Raw genomic sequence first — 22,483 nt, forward strand, 5'->3', positions numbered from 1 at the left:
GAATGCCGAAACAGATTTTCCCCACTTTTAATCTTGCCGCGCCACAGATGTCAGTCCTGGCAGCTAACACCTCCCAGGGGAGTGGTGTGCCCACCCCCTTACGGGTGGTCCCCAATTTATCTACTTGCCGAAGCTTTCAAATCGCTGGGTAGACGATGAGCTAGGGACAAGGCTTGGTTGCTCACACCAGCACGGGGCTAGAACTGACAGTTCAGATGTTATAGTTATGCAGGGGATTTACCCACTGTGCCACCACTCCCGTCAAAGACCATTCAAGTCAGGGGCTGCTGTGGAAAAGGGGAATGGAGCAAATCAGAAGCAGCAGAAAAGGGGACTTTTGTCCCCTTCCCACTGCAGCCTCCCAGCCAGCATGGACTAATAGACTAATAGACATGGTTTCAGTACTGTTGGGAAATGGCTCCCCCCCTCCCCCTCACTTATAGGTGTGAGTTGCTGGTGGTGGTGGGGCTCCCGGTTCCTCCTTGAAGATCTTCTGGTGCATGCGACACGTGTGCGCACCATGACGATGTCACCAGAAGTGACGTCATCATGTTTCCGATGTTGGGGGCAATGCTCTAGGTTTTGGGCAAAACTCTATGGGGTTTTTTTGGCCTCAGAGCCATAGAGTTTTGCCCTAAACCTAGAACATCACCCCTGATGTCAGAAATGTGATGACATCACTCCCGGGAGACATCATCACGCTGGCGGTGCCAGGAGGGGGCTTCTTGGGGATGGGGCTTTCCCCGCCAGCCAGCTGGGCTGCAGCAGATCGGGACCCCCCAAAATCCGGGGATCCCCTGGCCCCACTGGGGGGGATGGCAACCCTAGTGTGAAAGTGCGGAGTTTCCCGATGTCATCCACATGGTAGACATTCTCCTGCCCCTCTCTCTGTGGTGGCCATATCCTCCCCACCTCCACGGGGGGGGGGGGGGAAGCTTTGTAGGGTATTTAAATCAGCAGTTGAGTATCAGTATGCCATTACAATGTTATAACAATTTGTGTAGTGGATTGTCAGCATTCCCAGCTGTCACGCCCTGCCTGACACCCCCCCCCCCGGGGGGGGGGCTGCCCTCCACTCTGGTGCCTCGACTCCAAAAGGGCTCCCTCAGGGCCTCAGAAAGAGAGGGGAGGGGCTTTTATTTCACCCTGCTCCTCCTCCTCTTAGCTGTCTGGTCCCCTCTATGACGTGGATTCAGCCGTTCTCTTCCTCCTCGGCCTGTCAACAGGAGCCCCATTTTATTTCCGCCCTCTGCCTGTCGACCCTTCCTTGGTGCATGGCCACCTCCCTTGTCCCTCCTGCCGGCCCTGTGGGGGTTGGCTCCGAGCCTGCTGGCTCACTCACAACTACTCCCGAGTCCTCCTGAGTGTCTTCCGTGCCCACCCCGCCCTCAGCTGTTGCAGCTGGGCTGCAGGGAGCGTTGGAGGAGCTACTCCCAGCTCCCATCTGTTCCTTGTTGCTGGGGCTGCCTCCTCTACTGCAGCCACTGTCTTGTTCCTGTGGCTAGGCTCTGGCCTTGGCCTGCTGCAGCACCGCCAGCTGCAGCACCACGGTCTGGCTTTCTGCTGCCCTCTCGCCCTGTCTCCCGGGCATTGCCACTGCCCAGTGACACCTGGGCTCCACCATCACTCTTGAGTGAGTGCCTCCAGTGTTTCTGGGCTCCTGAGAAGTCTGGGTGTCTGTGCCGTCTCCAGCCCTGCCTGCCTTCCCAGCCCCTTCCCCGTCCTGGGGTTGTTGGTGCGGGCAAGTCCAGGCATGAGCCTGTCCGTTCCGACTGCGGTGCCATCACCCGCTCGGGTTCTCCGTCCCTTGCCCTGCCACTTGCCCCAACTCCAGAGACCAGCTTTCACTGGAAAAAAAGGAAGTCTGTAGCTCCTTTCATTACAGGGATATGCCTTTTCCCTTATATCTTCACAACAAAAAGGTGCTGGAGACTTTTTTTAAAAAGAAAGCTGGGAATTCAGTGTCAACTTAACTCATATATTGTTATAACATATTGATATTCAAACTGAAAGGACACTGGGGGGATGGAAAGATGGCTGCAGCCAGGGATGGAACGGAAGCCTGGTGACTGCTGCCCTGAATGGACAGTGGTAAAAGGAAAAGTATAGGAAGTTGCTGCCATGTGGAAGCCCCTAAACCATACAAGTCTGCAGCCCCAGGAATAAACTTTCCCATGGTTAAAAAGGCCTGCTAATGGGAGAGGAACCTGGGGAAAATCTGTGATCATCACTGTCTTCCACTGACTGATTGCTGGATCCAACCCAATTCTTATCCCTGCTTAGAATGATGATGATGATGATGATGATGATGATGATGATGATGATGATGATGATGATGATGATGATGATGATACTGTGGTCTTGTACGGTATCTCAGTGCCTAGACGACATTCTCTTTCTGTCACTTGGCTGTGGAGGTAGTGTGCCTGGGCTTGCTTTAGGGATTCCTGCCCTTGTACCTCCAACTGGCCATCTCTTGCAGTTCACAGGGCAATGCCAGTGCCGACCGGGCTTTGGGGGCCGCACCTGCTCTGAATGCCAGGAGTTCCACTGGGGAGAGCCCAGCCAGCAGTGCAGAGGTGAGTGTGGCCAGCCTGCAGGCAGAAGCCAGGCCCTTGCAGGTGGGGAAAAAAACCCAGGGTGGGGTGGGGTGGGGTGGGGGGAGAGCCAAAAATATGGCTGACTCTGTGGACATTGCAAAGCTGTGACAGACGGCACAGTAATCCTGAAAACATCTGTGCTCATAAAAAACAAAACAGAACAGTGAGCTTCTAGCAGTTATGATTGTGGAAATAATTACTTTCAGCTGAAGAACTGTGAGCAGAGTTCCATTTGGGTCTGTTCCTTCCCCTGCAGTCCCTGCTGCTTTGAGAAGGCTGCTCTTGAGGGCTGGGGAACACCCTAGACCAGGGGTCCCCTAACTTTTTGAGCCTCTTGAATACTTCAGTGTTTCAGCTCCTCCAGAACACCATGAAATATACACAACCTCTTGGAAGCAAACAGATGCCTCTTAATGCAGGGAGCGCAACTGCTAGTCCTGCATAAGATTCCCAAAGAATAGCTGCATTCTGGTATCAACTATCTCCCATTGGGGGCGTGGCGTCGGTCTCATCCAAGATGGACGCCTGAACTCTGAGCTCCGACAAACCCCTCTCCAATCAAGCAATTTTAGCCGACTAAAATCGTTGTGACCACTTCAAAAGGTATGGGACGATCTCTCCGACTTCATAGCAAGCCACAGAAACCCGCAAAAAAAATTACCTTTTCGTCCCCCGCTTCGCGCAGCCCGCCATCGGTAGGCCAAACTCCCATAATAACGGAAAAGAAAATGGCGTCTGGCTCCCCCGTTAGAAGGCTCTGACCTGGGTGGCCCAGGCTAGCCCAATCTTATCAGATCTCGGAAGCTAAGCAGGGTTGTTTTTGGCTAGTGCTTGGATGGGAGACCACCCAGGAAGTCCAAGACCACGATGCAGAGCCAGGCAATGGCAAACCACCTTTATAGGTCTCTTGCCTTGAAAACCCCACCAGGGGTCGCCATCAGTCGCCTGTGACTTGAGGGCCCTTTCCACCCCCAAAGGAGTAGAAAGTGCTGTGAAAGGCCCTGCCTTGGATAGCCCAGGCAAGCTCGGTCTCATCAGATCTCAGAAGCTAAGCAGGGCTGGCCCTGGCTAGTATTTGGACGGGTGACCTCCTTGAAATACCAGCAGTCAGGAGGGCCAGGGGGCAGGCTTTCTTCAGCCACCTCGCTGAATATCCTCCAGGACCCCAGCAGGGGTCAGTCATCAGAGGTCACCCTGACTCCCAGGTGCACACACTCTCAACACACACAGGCACACATGAAAAATACACAAAAAAAACCCCAAACCCAAGAAAAAGACAGTGCTGTGAAACCACAGCCAACGTATGGCGACCCCTGGTGGAGTTTTCAAGGCAAGAGACCTATAAAGGTGGTTTGGCATTGCCTGGCTGTGCACAGTGGTCTTGGACTTCCTGGGTGGTCTCCCATCCAAATACTAACCTTAGGGCTGACCAAGATTGGGCTAACCTGGCCTGTCCAGGTAAGGGCGAACTGAAGAATAGGAAAATAACATTTTTAAAGTCCTGCATCAGATTAGGCTCTTCAGAGACTGGGCTAGGCCACCGGGAAGTGGGATATATGTGCTGATGAACCCTTCCTTGCTTACTACCTTTGTGTCGTGAGCAGCTTGCGACTGTGACCCACGCGGGATCGAGACCCCACAGTGCCACCGCGTCACCGGACATTGCTCCTGCCGCCCAGGCGTGTCGGGCGTGCGCTGCGACCAGTGTTCCCGTGGCTTTGCCGGTGACTTCCCGGCCTGCCACCCCTGCCACCAGTGCTTTGGAGACTGGGACCGCATCGTGCAGGATTTGGCAGCCCGCACCCGCAGCCTGGCCCAACGTGCCCAGCAGCTCCAGCAGACGGGCCTCACCGGGGCTTTCGAGGGCACCTTCCATCGGCTACAGGACAAGCTGAGTGCCGTCCAGGTCATTGTCAGTGCCCGCAATGCCACCGCCAGTGCCATCACCCATCTCCTGTATAACATGGATGAGCTGCGGTGAGTGGATGTCCCAGCATCGTATAAACTAGTCTGGGAGGAAGGCAAAGTAAGAATTGCTTTGCTGACTGCACCAGATGGGTTTATTTGGTCCAATGTTCTTCCAGAAGTGCTTTGCCAGGTGGGAAGTCCACAAGGGAGACCCAGTTTGGTGTAGTGGTTAGGAGCACGGACTCTAATCTTGGGAGAACCAGGTTTGATTCCCCACTCCTCCACATGCAGCTGGGTCGATCATCAGTTCTTTCAGAGTTGTTTTCTCAAGGGCAGTTCTTAAGGGAGCTCTCTCAGCCCCACCTACCTCACAGGGTGTCTGTTGTGGGGAGGGGAAGGTGAAGGAGATTGTAAGCCGCTCTGAGACTTCTTTGGGTAGTGAAGGGCGGGGTATAAATCCAATCTCTTCTTATTATTTGGTAACCAACAATAAATAGTCCTGAGCAGCCACTGTTGCTTAGATGATCTAGCAGCCATTGAGAGAGTCACAATGATTTTGTTCAATCCTCCTTAAAGGCTAGCACTGCGTTCTGCCCCTTCCCCTTCCCCAGGGGTAACCAACGATAAATAGTCCTGAGCAGCCACTGTTGCTCAGATGATCTAGCAGCCATTGATAGAGTCACAATGATTTTGTTCAGTCCTCCTTAAAGGCTAGCACTGTGAGGGCTGCGTTCTGCCCCTTCCCCTTCCCCAGGGGCGCGTGAGGAGCGACAGCGCCCCAGTTTTTGACTGACCTTGTCTTCTTAGGCAGGAGATAGCAGATGTCACGGAAACCCTCACCCGCCTGGAGGGGCTGCTGACCGCGACCCAGGACGAGAACTTCAACGCCAACCATGCCCTGGGCACTCTGGAGCGTGCCGCTCGTGGCCTCAACCTCAGCCTGGCAGACCTGGGACGCCAGCTGGATGCGCTCAAGCATGCCAACGTGCCGGGTAAGTGTCCTCTGGGTTGCTTCACCCAGGGGCCAAATCCACACGCAGGCCCTTCTCAGTTATCCCTGGGATTTCTGAGCAGGCTCAGTACCCTTGACTTGCAGTCATCACCAGAGTACCATGGGAGAGTGCCGTGCTTCAGTGCATGAGTTGCGAGTTTGGGGAGTTCAGATGCCGTCTAGGAACTTCCACCTCAGAACGAAGACAATTGTAATATCATTTCAGTAGAATCATTTCAGTTCTTTCACCTCTGCGTTCTGCCAGCTGTCAAGTTTCATGACAGCCAGACATTCTGACAAGTCAAATGCTGAGGCAGCCATCCGTCTTACCCTTCAGCTGTGCCTTGGGCGAGCTGTCAACTTTTTATTATTGGTATTATTTTTCAACTCTGTTGTGTTTAACCTTTTGTCCTTTGCCCTATTTAAAATAATGGATTTAAAAAAAAAAAAAGATTGGTTCCAGAAGTTCTCTATGAATTCTGAGGGCAGTTGTTTTGGTGATAGTAGGGGGCACTAACCAATTGGCATTGTACTTAGCTGGATGCAGATTTATGGAACTGCCCCACCCCCAAAAAAGCTTAACACTGGAGAGAAAAGGCTACATATTATTATTGTTGTTGTTGTTGTTGTTGTTGTTGTTGTTGTTATTGTTGTTGTTGTTGTTATTGATGATGATGATGATGATGATGATGATGATGATGATGATGATGATGATGATGATGATGATGAATCGCCCCATCCCTATTATTGTAGGGCTCTGGGCGATGTACATAGTATTAAAAATACATAGTATTTGTATTTAACAGTGAGAGTTACGTTTACCTTAGCCTATCAAGTGTTTTCCTTTCTGCACCACCCTTGCCTTAGAACCTTTCTCCGCTTCTCCCAACTTATCCACCCCAAAATTATGGGCATAAGAGAACACACAGAACTGTCGTATACTCATTCAGTACATGGGTCCCTCTAGCTCTGGTCTGACTAGCAGAAGCTCTCCAAACTGAGAGCCAGTGTGGTGTAATAGTTAAAAGCAGTGGACTCTAATCTGGAGAACCAGGTTTGATGCCCCACTTCTCCACATGAAACCAGCTGGGTGACCTTGGGTCAGTCACAGCTCTCTCAGAGTTCTCTCAGCTCCACCTGCCTCACAGGGTATCTGTTGTGAGGCGAGGAAGGGAAAGTGATCATAGGCCGCTCTGAGTCTCCTTCGGGTAGTGAAAAGCAGGGTATTAAAAAAACCCACAAAAACCCTCCTCCTCTTCTTATTCTTCCATGGCCTATCCCAAATAGATATGGCCCAAGAAGCTGCCTTATACTTAGTCAGACCATTGGTCTATCAAGGTCAGCATTGTTGTCTTTGACCGGTCGTGGCTCTCCAGCATTTCACAGCACCTGCTACCTGATGCATTTAACTGGAGATGCCAGGGATTGAACCTGAGACCTTATGTGTGCAAAGCAAATATGCTACCTCTGAGCCACAATCCCTGGAAGAGGCATTTAGGGCAAGGGAAATGGGTAATGCCTTGCACCCACTTACTTCACCCTTCTGCAGTCCCAGTTTGTCTTTTGGTTTCCCCCTCCCCAAGGAGTGGGGTGTTTGGGAACTTGAGAAACATACTGGTCACTGTGAGGAGAATATCCCAGGGGGCCTAGTACAAGTCCAGAGGCTTTGCTGCCCAGCAAACAGGCTTTGGATGCTTCTCACTAACCCTTCAAACTCTACAGGGGCCTATGATAGCATCCGCAAGTCCTTTGAGCAGTCACGAGAAGCTGAGCGCCGGGCCAACGCCTCCACTTTAGCAGTGCCTAGTCCTGTCAGCCAGTCGGCCGCCATCCGACGCCGCACAGAAGGCCTAATGACGGCACGGAGAGACGCCTTCAACCGGCAGAATGCAGTGAACCGGAGAGCCCTGACTGAGCTGTCAGCGCGCGTTGGAGGGCTGCGCCTTCATCGGATCAATGAGAAGGTGGGTGAGGTTGGGAGGGAAATGTTCTAAGTATGATGCTGAGGAGAGGAGACAGTGCTGAGAGTGAAGCATCATGGGAAACATGGGCAACAGCGATAAGAAGGAATCAGGATCTGGAAGTTAGACAGACCCCTCGCTTGATGTACTTGCTTATGTACTTACTTTATTTATAGTCCACCTTTCTCACTTTACAAAATTGGAAAACGATGCACACAGCATAAGACCTTGCACCATAAACACTGCAGAATGGGTGCCACTGTGTGATGGCAGGTTAAAAAAAACCCTTCTTTTACTCAGAGTTGGCAATCCTTTTATAATTTTTGGAATCATTAATTAATTCCAACTGCACAGTTTTAAAAAAATAGTTGTAAAAAAGAATATAATATTTTAAAAATAATTATTCAATCGGTTTAATTAAAACTAAAATTAATTAAAATTCTTTTAATAATTCATTTAATTCAGATTTATTTTTAAATATTTTTAATATTTGTAACATTTATTAGGTAAATAAGTCTGGGAACATAAAGTACTAAGTAGATAGTTATGAAGAGTTTGACTTGTTAGATGTATGTATGTTTGTGGATCTTAACTGTATAGTTAATATAGTGGATCAGGAGGCTTTTGTGATAAGCCGGCTTCGGCTGAGAGGGCGGAGTATAAATCTGATAGATAAATAAATAAATAACAAATTATCTTAACTTGGTACAGATTTTGATGGAATAACAGCTTATAGTTGACTTGATGTATGAATATTTAATGGGAAGGTTGTATGTTTTGCTTTTTTACAGTATTTACTTATTTGAACACACAACTACTATTTGATTGATTATGTTAAGGAGTGTTAATGTTTATGTTAATTTGTGGGGGTTGTGATTAATTATATAATTAAAATATTAATTAAAAAGATATGACATAACCATAAACACTGTAACAACTGGATTACAAATAAATTAGAAAGTGCAGTAAGAACAAGATGCTACATATGATGTGAAGGCAGACTGGAAAAGCGTAGTGAAGCGTGAGAGAGGGCCGCCCACAACCTCACCATCTGTCCCACCCATTTCCGGTGCCAGGTATGTGGTGCCCCAGGGGATCTCCCTTGTTCCAGCAGCCCCTGTGGAGGCGCTGGTTGCCGTGACGAAGATGGCAGACGTCACTGTGGGGGCCTCAACTGCAATGGGGCAGTGGCCACGGCTGACAACGCATTGGACCGAGCCCGCCATGCCGAAGGTGAGCTGCGCCGTGCTGTGGCTGACGTGGATCTGTTGCTACGCCAGGTAAGCTTTGAGGGAGAAAGTGGGACTTGCTTTTGCAGAGGGAGGGGCTTCCTTCTTTGTGCTGATCATATTTTATCCAGAGGCCTGAATGTGGCACTGGGTCTCAAGTGGGCTTAACAGGTTCCTGCTAATGGTGGGCAAACTCTAAGTAATCATTGCCGAAGATCCCTGACATTCATCTGGTGGGTAGGCAGAAGCAGGCCACAAAATGTGGTGGTGGGGGAGCGATCTCTGTCACTGCTTGATGATGTTACTTCTGGTGAAATGTGGATACGCCAGCACCGCACCAGGGCAATGCTCTAGCACTTGCCCAGAAACTCCAGAGAGTTTTTAGGGTGAGTGCTAGAGCATTGCCCCAATGTGATGCTGGACTTCTGGGTCACTCTGGAAGGGACATCATCATGTGGCAATGAAGACTGCCCCTCCCTCCCCCTTGCAGTAAGTACGCACTTCCCCCCATCAGGCCATGCCTTGCAAGCCTAGTCTCAAGGCAGTTAAGTAGAGTGCAAACTTTATTCTGTTGTGTTTTTGCATGCCAGGTCCTTTACATCCCTGTGTATCTGCTGCCCCCTTCTGGCTAACCAGCAGGTCCATTGTGCTTTTTGACAGGTGGCTGAAGCTAAAGCACAGGCAGGGGTGGCCAAGCAGAGAGCTCAAGCAGCCTTGGACAACGCCAATGCCACCAAAGCCCGGCTGGAGCACTCCAATAAGGAACTGCGGGACCTCATCCAGCAAATCAAAGAGTTCTTGAGTCGTAAGTGCGGGCTCCAGCTGTCTTCCCCTGTCCACTGCGTATAGGAACACCTGTTTATATACCTGTGAACACCTGAACACCCAAAGGCATCCTGTATTAAAATAAAATAAAAACAAACTCCTGCAACAGTTTAAAAATATAAAGTTAATATATAAACAATTACAAACAGAAAGCTGAAACACAAGCCTGAGCATTACTTCAATAGCATTCTTCACAGTTTGGAAGCTCCACTTCCCCCAATGCCAATTTGGCCTACCTGAGTCAGGGCATTTATTAAAAAATGAACTTAAGAAACCGCCTTATACTGAATCAGACCCTTGGTCTATCAAGGTCAGTATTGTCTACTCTGGCTGGCAGCAGCTCTCCAGGATCTCAGGCGGAGGCCTTTCACATGACCACGGAAGCCGTGGCCCTCAGTTTGCAACACCCAAGCAAGGCTGTTAATGATACATCATTTTGGAGGTCACTAATTCATAGGAGTAGAAAAAAGCAACATTCCAATAGCACCTTAAAGACTAACAAAAATTGTGGCAGGGGGTGTGAGCTTTTATGCTCACTTCTTCGGCTATCTGAAGGAGCAGTGACTCAGGAAGGCTCATACCCCCTGCCACGAATTTTGTTAATCTTTAAGGCGCTACTGGACTCTCTTGCCCTTTTCTACTACTACAGACAGACTAACACGGCCACCCATCTTGATTCATTCATAGGGTCCCCATGAGTCGGAAGCCACTTGGTAGCACTTAACGCACACACAACCTGGATCCTTTTAACTGGAGATGCCGGGGATTGAACCTGGGACCTTTTGCCTGCAAAGCATGGATATTCAGAGGTTTATTGGCTCTGAATGTGGAGGGTCACCTTTAGCATGGAGAACTGGGGCTGGGACAGTATTAACAGGGTTTACAAATTCTTAATAGTGGGAGAGAGACAAAAATCTAAAACGAACCAACATCTTACACTTTAGAACCAGAATTTCTTATTTCCACCCAGCAATGCAGCAGACACTGACCAAGAGCTTTCAGACTTTCCCCCAGGGATAGAAACATGCTTTTTAGATTTTACATCTATGTTGGGGGTCCCCAGGATGCTGCTTTCTGTGTACCAGAGATCAAATTTCACATGGTCAATACAAGTTTATAGTTGCTCATAATACACACACTGAACTAGCCCAGTCTAGCCCCCTTCTGAGAAATCTTTCTTCCTTCTTCCAATTACTTCCAAAGCTATCTCCCAAAGTTCTGCAGCAACGGCCACCCCCCTTACAGATGGCTTTAAAAGAGGATTAGACAGATTCCTGGAGGGTGGGTCTATCTGTGGCTACTTCCCACGGTGACTAAAGGGGACCTCCATGTTCAGAGGCAGTCAGCCACTGAATCCCAGAGCCAGGAGGCAACATCGAGGAAGGCCTTGGCCTCTGTGCCCTGTTTTTGGCCTTCCAGAGGAACTGGCTGCCCACTGTGTGACCAGAAGGACGCTGGACTAGGAGGACCACTGGTCTGATCCAGCAGGGTTCTTCTTATGTTCCTGGCATGGCACTAGGATTTCACTTTGTTCTATGGGCTTGCTTTGCAGAGGCGGTATTCACATGAGGAAACACAAAAAGCATTAGGCCCAATGCTCCCTCTAAGCTGTGGAGTCTTGGCATGAAAGTTGGGAGCGGGTGAATTGGCTGCTGCATAACTTAGTTTGCTCTGGAGCCCTCCTTCCTGAGCTAAGACAAAAATGTGTGAGACAGAGGCTAAAAAATTGTGAGCTAGCTCACAGCAACTCAGCTTAGAGGGAACACTGATTAGGCCCTGAGCATGTCAGAGAACTGTCTGCTGGATAAGTCCTTCCCATCCAAAACGTTATTTCCATCAGCAGCTTGGAAGCTCCTACACAGGCCAGGATATTTTCTCAGGAGAAGATATCCCCTGTCTGTATAGTGGAGAGAGGAATTCCAGCAATCAGGTTCAGCTCTACCCTGGCAATGTTTTTGTACCTACAAGCTTACCTGTGACACTGGAGTCCCACCACTGGAGCACCAGGCATCCCTGAAATGCAGCTGTAAGTAGGGTATATGCAGGGCTATTTTGGGGCAGGAACGCACAGGAACGGAGTTCCGGCTGGCTCCCGAGTTGGCCACGCCCAGCAGAAACTCATTAGCATAATAGACCACACCCAACAGCAGACACTCATTAGGATTGGCTACATTAGGGGTTCCTGCTACAAAAAAAGCCCTGGGTTTTGACAACAAACAAGGTAAACAGAATAAGAAGCAAATGGTGGGCGTGGCTGGATGACCACAGTTCTGGCAATGTGGGGGTGTTGCCTAATATGATAATGAGCTGTGCGCTCAGGGGTGTGGCCTAATATGCTAATGAGTTCCTGCTGGGCTTTTTCTACAAAAAAAGCCCTGGGTATATGTGTGATTTGGAGCAGGATCACACTGAAAGGAAAGTTGGAGGTGCTGAACTCTTGCAACTTAAGAGATATTTCCACAGCTGAAAATCTTCCCTCTTCCTGGCTGTTGTAAGTTCCCATAGGGGAAAAAGACAGGCACTATAAGTGTGCCTGTCTTTTTCCCTGCTGGTTGCTAAATGGGAGGGGTGGGGTTTCCAACCAAGTATTAACCTTGCCTCTTCCTGCATTACCTACCTACAGTCCTGATCCATGTTGCCTGCCCCTGTGGCTGCTTTTTATGGCCAAATTATATATTTCGTGTTCCAGTTACGGAACTCCAGCAGCCTATGCACTTGGGCCTCTTCTGTTTATTTCCCAGCAAGGCTCCAAAATGCCTCTGACATTTGAAACTTCGGCTGATGTTTCGATGAGAATGGCATGTTCGGGGGTTTGTTAAGCAGCAGCTGATAGTCCGAGGCAAATATTTTGGAGGGGAGGGATACCCAGAAGCAAGCACCACCAAAACCAGAAGCATATCTGGGATGGGCCTTCTGGGAAGAGGCTGCTTTTAAAAAAAAATCTCTTCAGAGCAGTAACTGATCCCTCACTCTCACAGTTGATGGGGCCGATCCTGACAGCATTGCACTGGTGGCCTCTCGCGTGATGGAACTCTCCATCCCAGCATCACCTGCACAGATCCACCACCTTGCTGAGGAGATCAAGGAGCGTGTCAGCAGCCTGGCCAATGTGGATGCCATCTTGGACCAAACAGCAGGGGACGTGCACAGAGCAGGGCAGCTATTACAAGATGCACGTCGTGCTAAGTGAGTGTGGGAAACAATGGGAGGTAGGAGTGGGAACAGCATGGATCTTTGGGGCCTAGAAAGAGATGGTAGGGGCTGAAAGCATTGTTCCCCCTTAGCTGCCTTCTCCATGTGAGCAAGTGACATGATGGCCAGCAAGAAGGGAGCGAAGGGGGAGCTTAGCAACTGAGGTAACCAACTGCCAGGAGACTTGGCAGCCCTCAGTGAGGCCTCAGCTGTGGGCAGCATAGTGGAGAGAGCTGATTATTGAGCCTGGACATGAAGTTACAGCCCCTTGTCTTCCATGAAGCCTCTGAGTTGGCATAAGATAAAAGCTGAGAAGATAGTAACTTGCCTAGCCACAGTGGTCTGGTGGTGTTCAAGCGGGATAAGAATTCTGAAGTGCTTTGTGTGCGAACCTGGAGTCATGACTGGTCATAAATCTCAGTCCCTTCTCTCACTAAATGTGTCGATATGTGAGGACCAGGGTCTCCAAGCTTTTCGAGCCTGTGGGCACATTTGGGATTCTGACATAGTATGGTGGGTGCAGTCCCAAAATGGCTGACACAAAATGGCTGCCACAGGAGGTGGAGCCAGCCACAAAATGGCTGACACAGCTTACCTTCAATCATGCTGTGAAGATGCTTGTGCGGGGTGGCAGCTGCTGCCAAAGTAATGTTTTTTTAAAAAAATCTGCACAGCCCATCAAATCTCCAGTGGCTGATCAGAAACCTTGATGGGCAAAAGCCCCACCTGGCCCCGCCCACTTTCTAAACACACTTTGCAGATGCCAGGAAAATTGTTGGCAGGCAACACGGCACCCACGGGCACCACGCTGGGGACCCCTTTCTTAGGGGTCTACAGAAGAGGGACAGTCTCTGCTACAGAGCCAACATAGGGTAGCTGTTAAAACGTTGGACTTTAGGTTCAAATCAGTCCCTCCTTGACATTTATTAATCTGAGGCACACTAGATCTGCACGCAAAAGCTCTGTTGAGCAGTTATGGCTGGTATCTGCTGATAGATCTGTTCTCCCATGAATCTGCAATCTCCGTTCCCTGGCCATCATGGTTGCTAGTCGGGATAGGACTGGATTCTAACTCGGAGCAATCCTCTCCTTCCAGTGCCCGGGCGGAGAGCGTAAAGAATGCTGCTGAAGCTGTGAAGCGGGCTCTGGATGATGCCAAGCGTGCACAGAATGCTGCTGAGAGAGCTATTCGCAACGCAGCCAGTGATATCTACCACACTGAGAATGCTGTTAATAAGGTGAGTCCCGATATATGGCACCCCTTACCACTCCCACCTCAGTTTCTGTCCTGCAAAGGTTATGCCCAGCATTTACACAGAAAGCTCTTAATCTCTCTTGTTTCTTTGCGAAGGGGGAGGAGAACCACAATTAAGAAAATGCATAGTAGAAGGCACAGAGGTGAGAGTGATGTAAAGAAGTACTGGAGGGGCATGTTGCCCTTCTAGCAGGGAGGAACAACCAGCGTTAAAGTATCTTCCCCAGCCAGTTTTTAGCTCAGTCATTGATAAAAAGGTGAGGGAGGGATGCCTTCATAAACCAAGAAAGGGAAATTGTTCTAGGTGGGGCTGTGGGTGAGGCCATGGCATGGGTGGGTTCACCAGTACAGCATCTGCTTTGTACGCAGAAGGTCCCAGGTCCAATCCCCAGTATCTCCAGTTAAAAGGACCAGGTAGCTGGCTATGGAACATCCTCCCCTACAAACAGAAGGCACAGAGGTGAGAGTGATACAAAGAAGTACTGGAGGGACATGTTGCCCTTCTAGCAGGGAGGAACAGCCAGCGTTAAAGTATCTTCCCCAGCCAGTTTTTAGCTCAGTCATTGATAAAAAGGTGAGGGAGGGATGCCTTCATAAACCAAGAAAGGGAAATTGTTCTAGGTGGGGCTGTGGGTGAGGCCATGGCATGGGTGGGTTCACCAGTACAGCATCTGCTTTGTACGCAGAAGGTCCCAGGTCCAATCCCCAGTATCTCCAGTTAAAAGGACCAGGTAGCTGGCTATGGAACATCCTCCCCTACAAAGCCCGTTTGGTGACGACTATTTTTCCAAAGGCTGAATCTAACTGTGCCCTGTTGATCTTTTTACTCTCAATTGCTGGTCTTAGTCTTCATTTTAGTTTTTACTGCTCCCTGATGCTTCAGCATGGACGGCTTCAAAAGGGAATTAGATAAGCATATGGAGCAGAGGTCCATCAGTGGCTATTAGCCACAAGGTATAGATAGGGACTCTGGGGCAAGTGATGCTCTGTCTTCTTGGTGCTTGGGGGGGTCAACAGTGGGAGGGCTTCTAATGTCCTGGCCCCACTGGTGGACCTCCTGATGGCACCTGGTATTTCTGGCCACTGTGTGATACAGAGTGTTAGACTGGATGGGCCTTTGGCCTGATCCAACATTGGCATCTCTTACGTTCTTATGTTCAGTCTGTTTTTAGTATTCTATTATTTTTGGATTTCGTTTGGTGCTTTCGTTGCTGCCAAATGCTTCAGATTCTCTGGTCTTCTGCTTTTATAATTGTTGGGTTTTTGAACTGCACTGTTCTGTAAGCTGCCTTGAATGTCATTTCGACAGAGGGGAGGGGTAGATGGTTCTGTAATGAACAGTGCATTTCCACAGTTCTGTGTCTTGGTGCTTGGGGAAGTTGATTGTTTCCATGGGCACTACATGCTGCAAGGCATCCAGTCAAGTCAGTGACCCGTGTTAAAACAGATGATGCTCCCACTGCAGAGAGAGAGAGAGAGAGAGAGAAAGTCAAGTCAGTGACCCGTGTTAAAAGAGATTATGCTCCCACTGCAGAGAGAGAGAGAGCATCCCTCCTTCTTCACTGTTTCCCTCTTGCCTCCCATCTCCCGTCAGATCCAGGAACAGACGGAAAGCGCCGAGGGTCAGCTGGCTGAAGCCATGGAACGGGTGGGCCATCTGGATAGGCAGGTGGATGCCCTAAAGATGAAGTGGGCCAACAACAGCCTGGCAGCCACGCGAGCAGAGGAGACGGCCAATGCCGCTCGGGACCGGGCTGGGGAGGCCAAACAGGTAAGTGGGGATGGGCTTCAGCCCTGTGAACCTGGCAGTGATTCAGCCCCTTGGGCACATTGCATTACCTGTGCAGGATCCACATGCATGACAGCCATTCTCTGATCTTGGACGGGTGGGAGGCATTGTCTGTGTAATAGTTCTGCATCCCACTTTTCTCATGGAGTCCCCAGGCAACCTACAATAAATAATTCACATCAAGTACTTCTGGTGTAAATTTAATACTTTGAGACCCTTCATGTTCTTTGGCTGGTCCTTCATGTATCCTCTTAGAGCTCTTTGCCATTTACCCCTTCCAGGGTTGTTCTGGAGACAGTTCCATTTGCTTTTTGCTTGAGTGCCTCCAGAGATTCAGTCTTGCCAATTTCATCTGGATGTCTCCTAGTTTTAATGGGAATCACAAATACCCTTGGAAACCCTACCACCATTACTAAATCGTCTGGGCCAATTACATCAGACAGATAGAATGCATCTTACCTCAAATAGCGTACGCCTGGAGGCAGCAATATGCAGGGTCTGAATTCCTTAAGACAGAGTTCTGATGATGTTTGGGAGGTTAGGTGGTGGCAGAAGCCTTTGGCAGACAGAACCAAACCAGGCAGATCTTCTGCCTTCTACTATCACTAGGCCCAGGTCATTTAGCCTCTCTAAAAGGGAGCAATCTAGTGGAATCATAGAGGTGGAGGAGACTCAAAGGCAAAGCTCAAAGTCCAGTTTGACCCATCTAGGAGTTCTAGTTTATGATGTCCACAAGCACAGATACAGTACACAGGGAGAAAATATCTGTGCTACTCTAGCAGTTGTACCAAACCACATATCTCAAACATACATACATAGACAGTCTGACCTTGGAGGAAATCCTTTTTCCTAGACTCAGATACTGTTGGGAAAATTGGCAAAAATACTTAGATATTCAGCATTTGCAATGAATCTTTACAATGGATCTTTGCTTCACTGGAGAGGAGGTATTTCTTTCTGTGAAAAAAATCTTTATTTCTAAGGGAAGAGTACACAGGAAAACCTACAAAATAACAAAGACCTAAGGCTGCATCTCTACAGCTACAGAACAGACTGACCACACGGTCTCACAACAACTATAATGGAGATTTTTCTTCTTCTTGACCTCTAGAAGGAAATCACCTAAATGTGTTAACCAATGATTGTTAGTAAATAAGCTTCAGTTTTCCAGCTTTGTTTTCATTGGCTCTGTGCCAGGTTTCCTTCCAGGTCAGTCTAAACAATAGCACACAAGGTAAATAGATTAACCCTATAATGACTGAATTAGAACTTGCAACACACACGTATTTCCAACAGATACTTTGCATGTGTGCTATGTGCCATCAAGTCACTTCTGCTTATGGCAACACTGAATTAATAACCTCCAAAACATCCTATCGTTAACAGCCTTGCTCAGGTCTTGCAAACGGAGGGCCTTTGTGGCTTCCTTGACTGAGTCAATCCATCTCATGTTGGGTCTTCCTAACATTTCCAATGACTCCTGTTTTCTCATAATGTGACCAAAGTATGATAGCCCCAGTTTGGTCATTTTACCTTCTAGGGAGAATTCAGGCTTGCTTTGATTTAGAACCCAGGTATTTGTCTTTTTGGCGATCCATGGTATCTGTAAAACTCTTCCTTCAACATCACATTTCAAAGGAATCCACTTTCTTCCTGTCAGCTTTCTTCACTGTTTAACTTTCATGCCCATACATAGTCATGTGAAATATTATAGTATCTTATCTTAATCTTGGATGCTAGTCACACACCTTGACACTAAAGAATCTTTTCTAGCTCCTTCATGGCTGCCCTTCTCCAGTCTCAATCTCCTTCTGATTTCTTGGTTGCAGTCACTCTTTTGCCAGTTTGGTGTAGTGGTTAAGTGCGCGGACTCTAATTTGTGAGAACCGGATTTGATTCCCCGCTCCTCCACTTGCACCTGGCTGGATGACCTTGGGCAAGCCATAGTTCTGGCACAGCTGTTCTTGAAAAACAGCGGTTTCTGTCAGAGCTCTCTCTGCCCCACCTACCTCACAGGCTGTCTGTTTTGGGGAGGGGAAGGGAAAGCAGTTTGTAAGACGCTCAGACATCTTTGGGTAGTGAAGGGCGGGGTATAAATCCAATCTCTTCTCTTCTTCTTGATGATGATGGAGCCAAGGAATTAGAAAATCTTGAACAATTTCAGTGTCTTCATCATCACTCTTAAAGTTGTGTAATTTCCCAGGAGTCATTACTTCTATCTTCCTGATGTTCAGTTGTAATCCTGCTTTGGCACTTTCTGCTTTGACCTTCATCGGTAGCCATTTCCAGTCTTTACCATTTTCCACCAGTAATGTGGAGTCATCTGTTGATCTCAAACTGTTAATGTTCCTTCCACCAGTTTTCATTCCACCTTCATTTGAATCTAATCCAGTGTTCCTTACGATATGTTCTGCATACAGATTGAACAGTTAGGAAGATAAAACACATCCTTGTCATACACCAGATATTTTAGCAGGTGCAAAGCTTGTCTATGGACGTTATTCCATCAAAGCAATCCCCAACTGAAGTTATTCCATCAAAGCAATCCCCAACTGAAGTTATTCCATCAACACAATTCCCACCTGGCCATCCTTCTTATAGTCCTTCTTATGGGCTGGGGTGCTCTCAGTACGCTGATGACACCCAGCTCTATCTGATGCTGGACAGCTGGACAAACTCCAGTCCTGGAGATCTGGACCGTGCGTTACAGGCCGTGGCTGGTTGGCTTAGGCTGAGTCAGCTGAAACTGAATCCAGCGAAGATGGAGGTCCTGTGTGTGGGCCGGGGCGGTGCGCGGGTGGGGACCCCACTCCCGGCCATTGGTGCATCAGAGGTTAGGAGCTTAGGTGTGCTTCTGGACCCCTCCTTAAACAACGGAGGCCACGTTAGCAGCCACTGCCAAGTCGGCCTTTTACCATCTTCAGCTGATTAGGCAGTTGGTTCCCTTCCTTGACCGCAACGACCTGACCACAGTGATCCATGTGACGGTCACCTCGAGACTAGACTACTGCAACACTCTCTACATGGGGCCGCCCTTGTTGCAAATTCGGAGGCTGCAGCTAGTGCAGAACGCCGTGGCCAGGCTGTTGATGGGCTTACCTAGATGGGAACACATCCAGCCTGCGTTGAAGGCCCTGCACTGGCTGCCAATAGCATACTGAATCAGTTTCAAGGTGCTGGTGCTTGTGGGATATATTGCAGTTCCGCAGGGCCTGCAAGACGGAGCTCTTCCACCAGGCCTTCAATTAGGAGCCACCCCCACCACTACCATCAGTGAGCCTAGCCCTCAGTGCCAACATCTGGCCCGCTACATCGAGCAACTCGGAACGACACTGAGCTGGAATCTAGACATCTTAATACGCCATTGTAAGCAACGATCTGTAGAACTGAATAGCACCTTATGATTTTATGTTTTAACTTATTATGAAATGATGTATATTGTTTTATCGGTTTTATTGGCAATTGGGCCACTGCTGTAAGCCGCCCTGAGCCCGTTCGCGGGGAGGGCGAGGTATAAATAAAATAAATAAATAAATAGTCCTCTGGATATGTCAGGTATCAGACGCCTGCACGTCCTGCTCACCACCCTGCCGGTTTCCCACTGTATCCCCAGGTGCTGGAGGGTTCTCTGGGGGACCAGTACCGCACCATGAAGGAGCTGGTGGAATACAAGGCCCACCACGTGCAGCAGGCGCGGCAGAAAGCAGAGCGCCTACGTGATGAGGCCAAGGGGCTGCTACGTGATGCTCATGACAAGCTCCGGCGGCTGAACGGTAGGTGCCTACGGCAGAGGGGAAGGTATAGGAACCAGGGATCTGCTAAACATAAACACTACTTACAGATTTGGTGCTGAGAGCCTCCCCCCCCCCTTCCAGCATCTGAATAAATGATGCAAACTCTGAACAGAGAGAGAGAGAGAGAGAGAGAGAGTCCCCCTAGATCGAGGTTCCCAGAGTGTCTCCACTCCCTCAGTGACTGGAGTGGTAATATTAGGGATGGGAAGATCATAAGGACTGAGAGTGAGTGGGGGAAGGACACAGAACTACAGAAAGATCCCTTTAACCACTGGATGCCCAGCCCGATCCTCCCTGGTTTTTGAGCTTTCACAAACTCTGTCCACAGAGTTTCAATTCTGATCTCCCACGCAGAAACTTAGGAGCTGTCTTAATACGAAGCTGATTCTCAAAGTATCTGCTGCTGTTCCTAATATCACACTTGGGAGGAGGACTTACAGACAGGCAGAATACACCAAGCCCTAGAACAGAGCAGGGGGGGAACAGAATCCACTCTCGTGGGGGGTGCGGGAGAGGGGAGGAAGTAAGGGCCTGTGGATGGAGACATGCTGTCGGAGGAGGGGGATTCCATTGGGGGAGCTGCGTGTGTTCTTGAGCAGACTTAACTGCAAGCTCTGAGTCTGCTGTCTTGGTGCCGTAGTCAGCACTCCGAGAACCTCAGCACTGGCCAAGGTCTGAAGCTGTCACACCTTTCTACTCCTATGGAGCAGAAAGAGACCTGCCTTGACTGGGGGTGCCATCATAGGCTTTGCCAGCACTTGGCGGTGTCTGGCCACTGCTGTGAATCCATGGATAACTGGAAGCCTCACTGTGCCAAGAGCGCAGGCCTGGCACAGTCTCCAGTCGGCCTTGTCCGCTGCCCTTTCAGGAGTCTGGTGGCCAGTGGGGAGCATGGATGAGAGATCACGAAAGGGACACAAGCAGTTCACTCGATCTGCAAGAACATGGCTGCCCACCTGAGGGGTTTTGGCTGGAACTGTGAGGGGCAGGACTTGGAATGGTCTCTTTGGATGTTGGATTCGGGAATGAGAATGTGCAACTAGTGATGTCCTTTATCTCTCCCTTTCTCTTTTGGGACATTCCTCCATACTACTCCTGTCCTCCTCTCTATCCAGTGCTGGAAGGAACATACGAAGAAAATGAGAGGCTGTTGGAAGAGAAGGCAGCCCAACTGGATGGGCTGGAGGCCAAGATGAGGGCCATTTTGGGAGACATCAACCAGCAGATCCAGATTTACAACACATGCCAGTGATGTCCCTATTTTTTAACCACCACCACCCCCCTTTCCAGTTTGTGAGACCCATTCACTGCTTTTATTTGTGTGCTTGAAGAACTCTTGGCTACCCCTGCCTAGTGCCTGGAGCACGGTTCCTTTATCCATTCTTTCTTTGGTCACATGGAACAAAGACCCTGTGGATGCCAAGAGGACTTTAATTCAGATGTGCTATGGAAGTTCTGTGCTTCCCAGACACAGACAGGCTGGGTTCTGATGACAGCTGCAGTACGTGGGTAGAAGTGGCTTCAGACCCTCTCCCCACCCACCCACCCAGGATCCTGAAACAGCTCTGAGTGGCTGCTGTTCCTGCTAGTGGGGAAACATAGGTGAAGCCATCATTACATGTGAGTTTCACAACAGACTCAACAGCAGCTCCTGGGACTGTATCAGGACATGGTCACAGCACCGGCCAGGGGGGGGGGGGGGGGGGGGAGGCTGAAGCACCTTCTACCCAAGCACTGCAGTCATGGTCACAACCAGGCCCACGTGCACATCTGAAATAAAGCCCCATTGGTGGCCACATGGACTTTGTATTGTATGGACTGGGCCTCAGCCTTGCTTCAGATGGGTCCTCAACCTATTCCCGGCTGTCTGGGTCCCTGAACTGCCAAGAGCCACCAAGCCTTCCTCAAGAGAGTCCCCTCCCTGACATCATCCTGTCTGCGAAATACCCTTGCGGGAGCCCATACGTGCCACAGACAGCTGGATTCGAGCCCAGGAGTGCCTTAGAGGCCAACAAGATTTTCGAGGCAGGGCTATTTTTGGGCAGGAGCGCACAGGAACGGAGTTCCGGCTGGCTCCCAAGTTGGCCACGCCCAGCAGGAACTCATTAGCATAATAGGCCACACCCAACAGCAGGCACTAATTAGGATTTGCTACATTAGGGGTGTGTGGCCTAACATGCAAAGGAGTTCCTGCTACAAAAAACGCCCTGGGTTTTGACAACAAACAAGGTAAACAGAATAAGAAGCAAAAGGTGGGTGTGGCTGGATAACCGCACTTCTGGTAACATGGGGGTGCGGCCTAATGTGCTAATGAGCTGTGCTGTCAGGGGTGTGGCCCAATATGCTAATAGGTTCCTGCTGTTGGGTGTGGCCTATTATGCTAATGAGTTCCTGCTGGGCTTTTTCTACAAAAAGAGCCCTGTTTCGAGGTATAGGTTTTAGAGCGCCAAAGCTCCCTTGGACAGATATCCTCAGACGAAGGAAGCTTCGTCTTTTGAAAGTTCATACCCCGAATATCTTGGCCTCCAAGGTGCTGCTGGACTCAAATCTAGCTGTTCTCCTGCAGACTCACTTGGCCGCCCTCTGAAACTATTGCCGCAGACATAATCTCATTACAGTGTTCTGCTACTCCCCACCTCCTTGTTGTCAAACATCATGAAACAGAAGGGCCCAATTCGGAAGCTAATCGCACGGAGCAGATAGTACGTTTGCTCAAGGGAGGGTTGGATGAGACAGTCACATTGGCATGTCTGTTGCCCATGATGTGCCCCAAGGAAAATGGCTTCTGTTTGCATATGAATAAAAGTCCAAAGTGGCATTGCTTTCTGCATCACACCACACTTTGTCTTTGTCTAGCATATCTCATCACACAAACCACCCCAGAATCTAGACCGTGTGTACACCTCTGGTTTACCCTCAGAGAGAAGACTTTTTCAGAC

General features: G+C 49.4%; 1 protein-coding gene across 1 annotated transcript in view; it reads left to right on the top strand.

Annotated features, from left to right (window-relative positions):
* LAMB2 (laminin subunit beta 2) overlaps positions 1 to 21,591 on the top strand; it is a 68,650-nt gene extending 47,059 nt beyond the window's left edge. Inside the window, exons 22-33 of the mRNA XM_015422107.1 lie at positions 2,483 to 2,579; positions 4,205 to 4,577; positions 5,316 to 5,500; positions 7,222 to 7,463; positions 8,537 to 8,740; positions 9,350 to 9,494; positions 12,493 to 12,700; positions 13,803 to 13,944; positions 15,556 to 15,732; positions 19,364 to 19,523; positions 20,660 to 21,168; positions 21,570 to 21,591. Coding sequence (XP_015277593.1) covers positions 2,483 to 2,579; positions 4,205 to 4,577; positions 5,316 to 5,500; positions 7,222 to 7,463; positions 8,537 to 8,740; positions 9,350 to 9,494; positions 12,493 to 12,700; positions 13,803 to 13,944; positions 15,556 to 15,732; positions 19,364 to 19,523; positions 20,660 to 20,796 — 2,070 coding nt within the window. The 3' untranslated portion in view covers positions 20,797 to 21,168; positions 21,570 to 21,591. The remainder of the gene's footprint in view (positions 1 to 2,482; positions 2,580 to 4,204; positions 4,578 to 5,315; positions 5,501 to 7,221; positions 7,464 to 8,536; positions 8,741 to 9,349; positions 9,495 to 12,492; positions 12,701 to 13,802; positions 13,945 to 15,555; positions 15,733 to 19,363; positions 19,524 to 20,659; positions 21,169 to 21,569) is intronic.
* The last annotated feature ends 892 nt before the right edge of the window (positions 21,592 to 22,483 follow it).

This window comes from Gekko japonicus, unplaced genomic scaffold (assembly GCF_001447785.1).
Source record: "Gekko japonicus isolate JY-2015 unplaced genomic scaffold, Gekko_japonicus_V1.1 scaffold292, whole genome shotgun sequence".
NCBI classification, from domain to species: Eukaryota; Metazoa; Chordata; class Lepidosauria; order Squamata; family Gekkonidae; genus Gekko; species Gekko japonicus.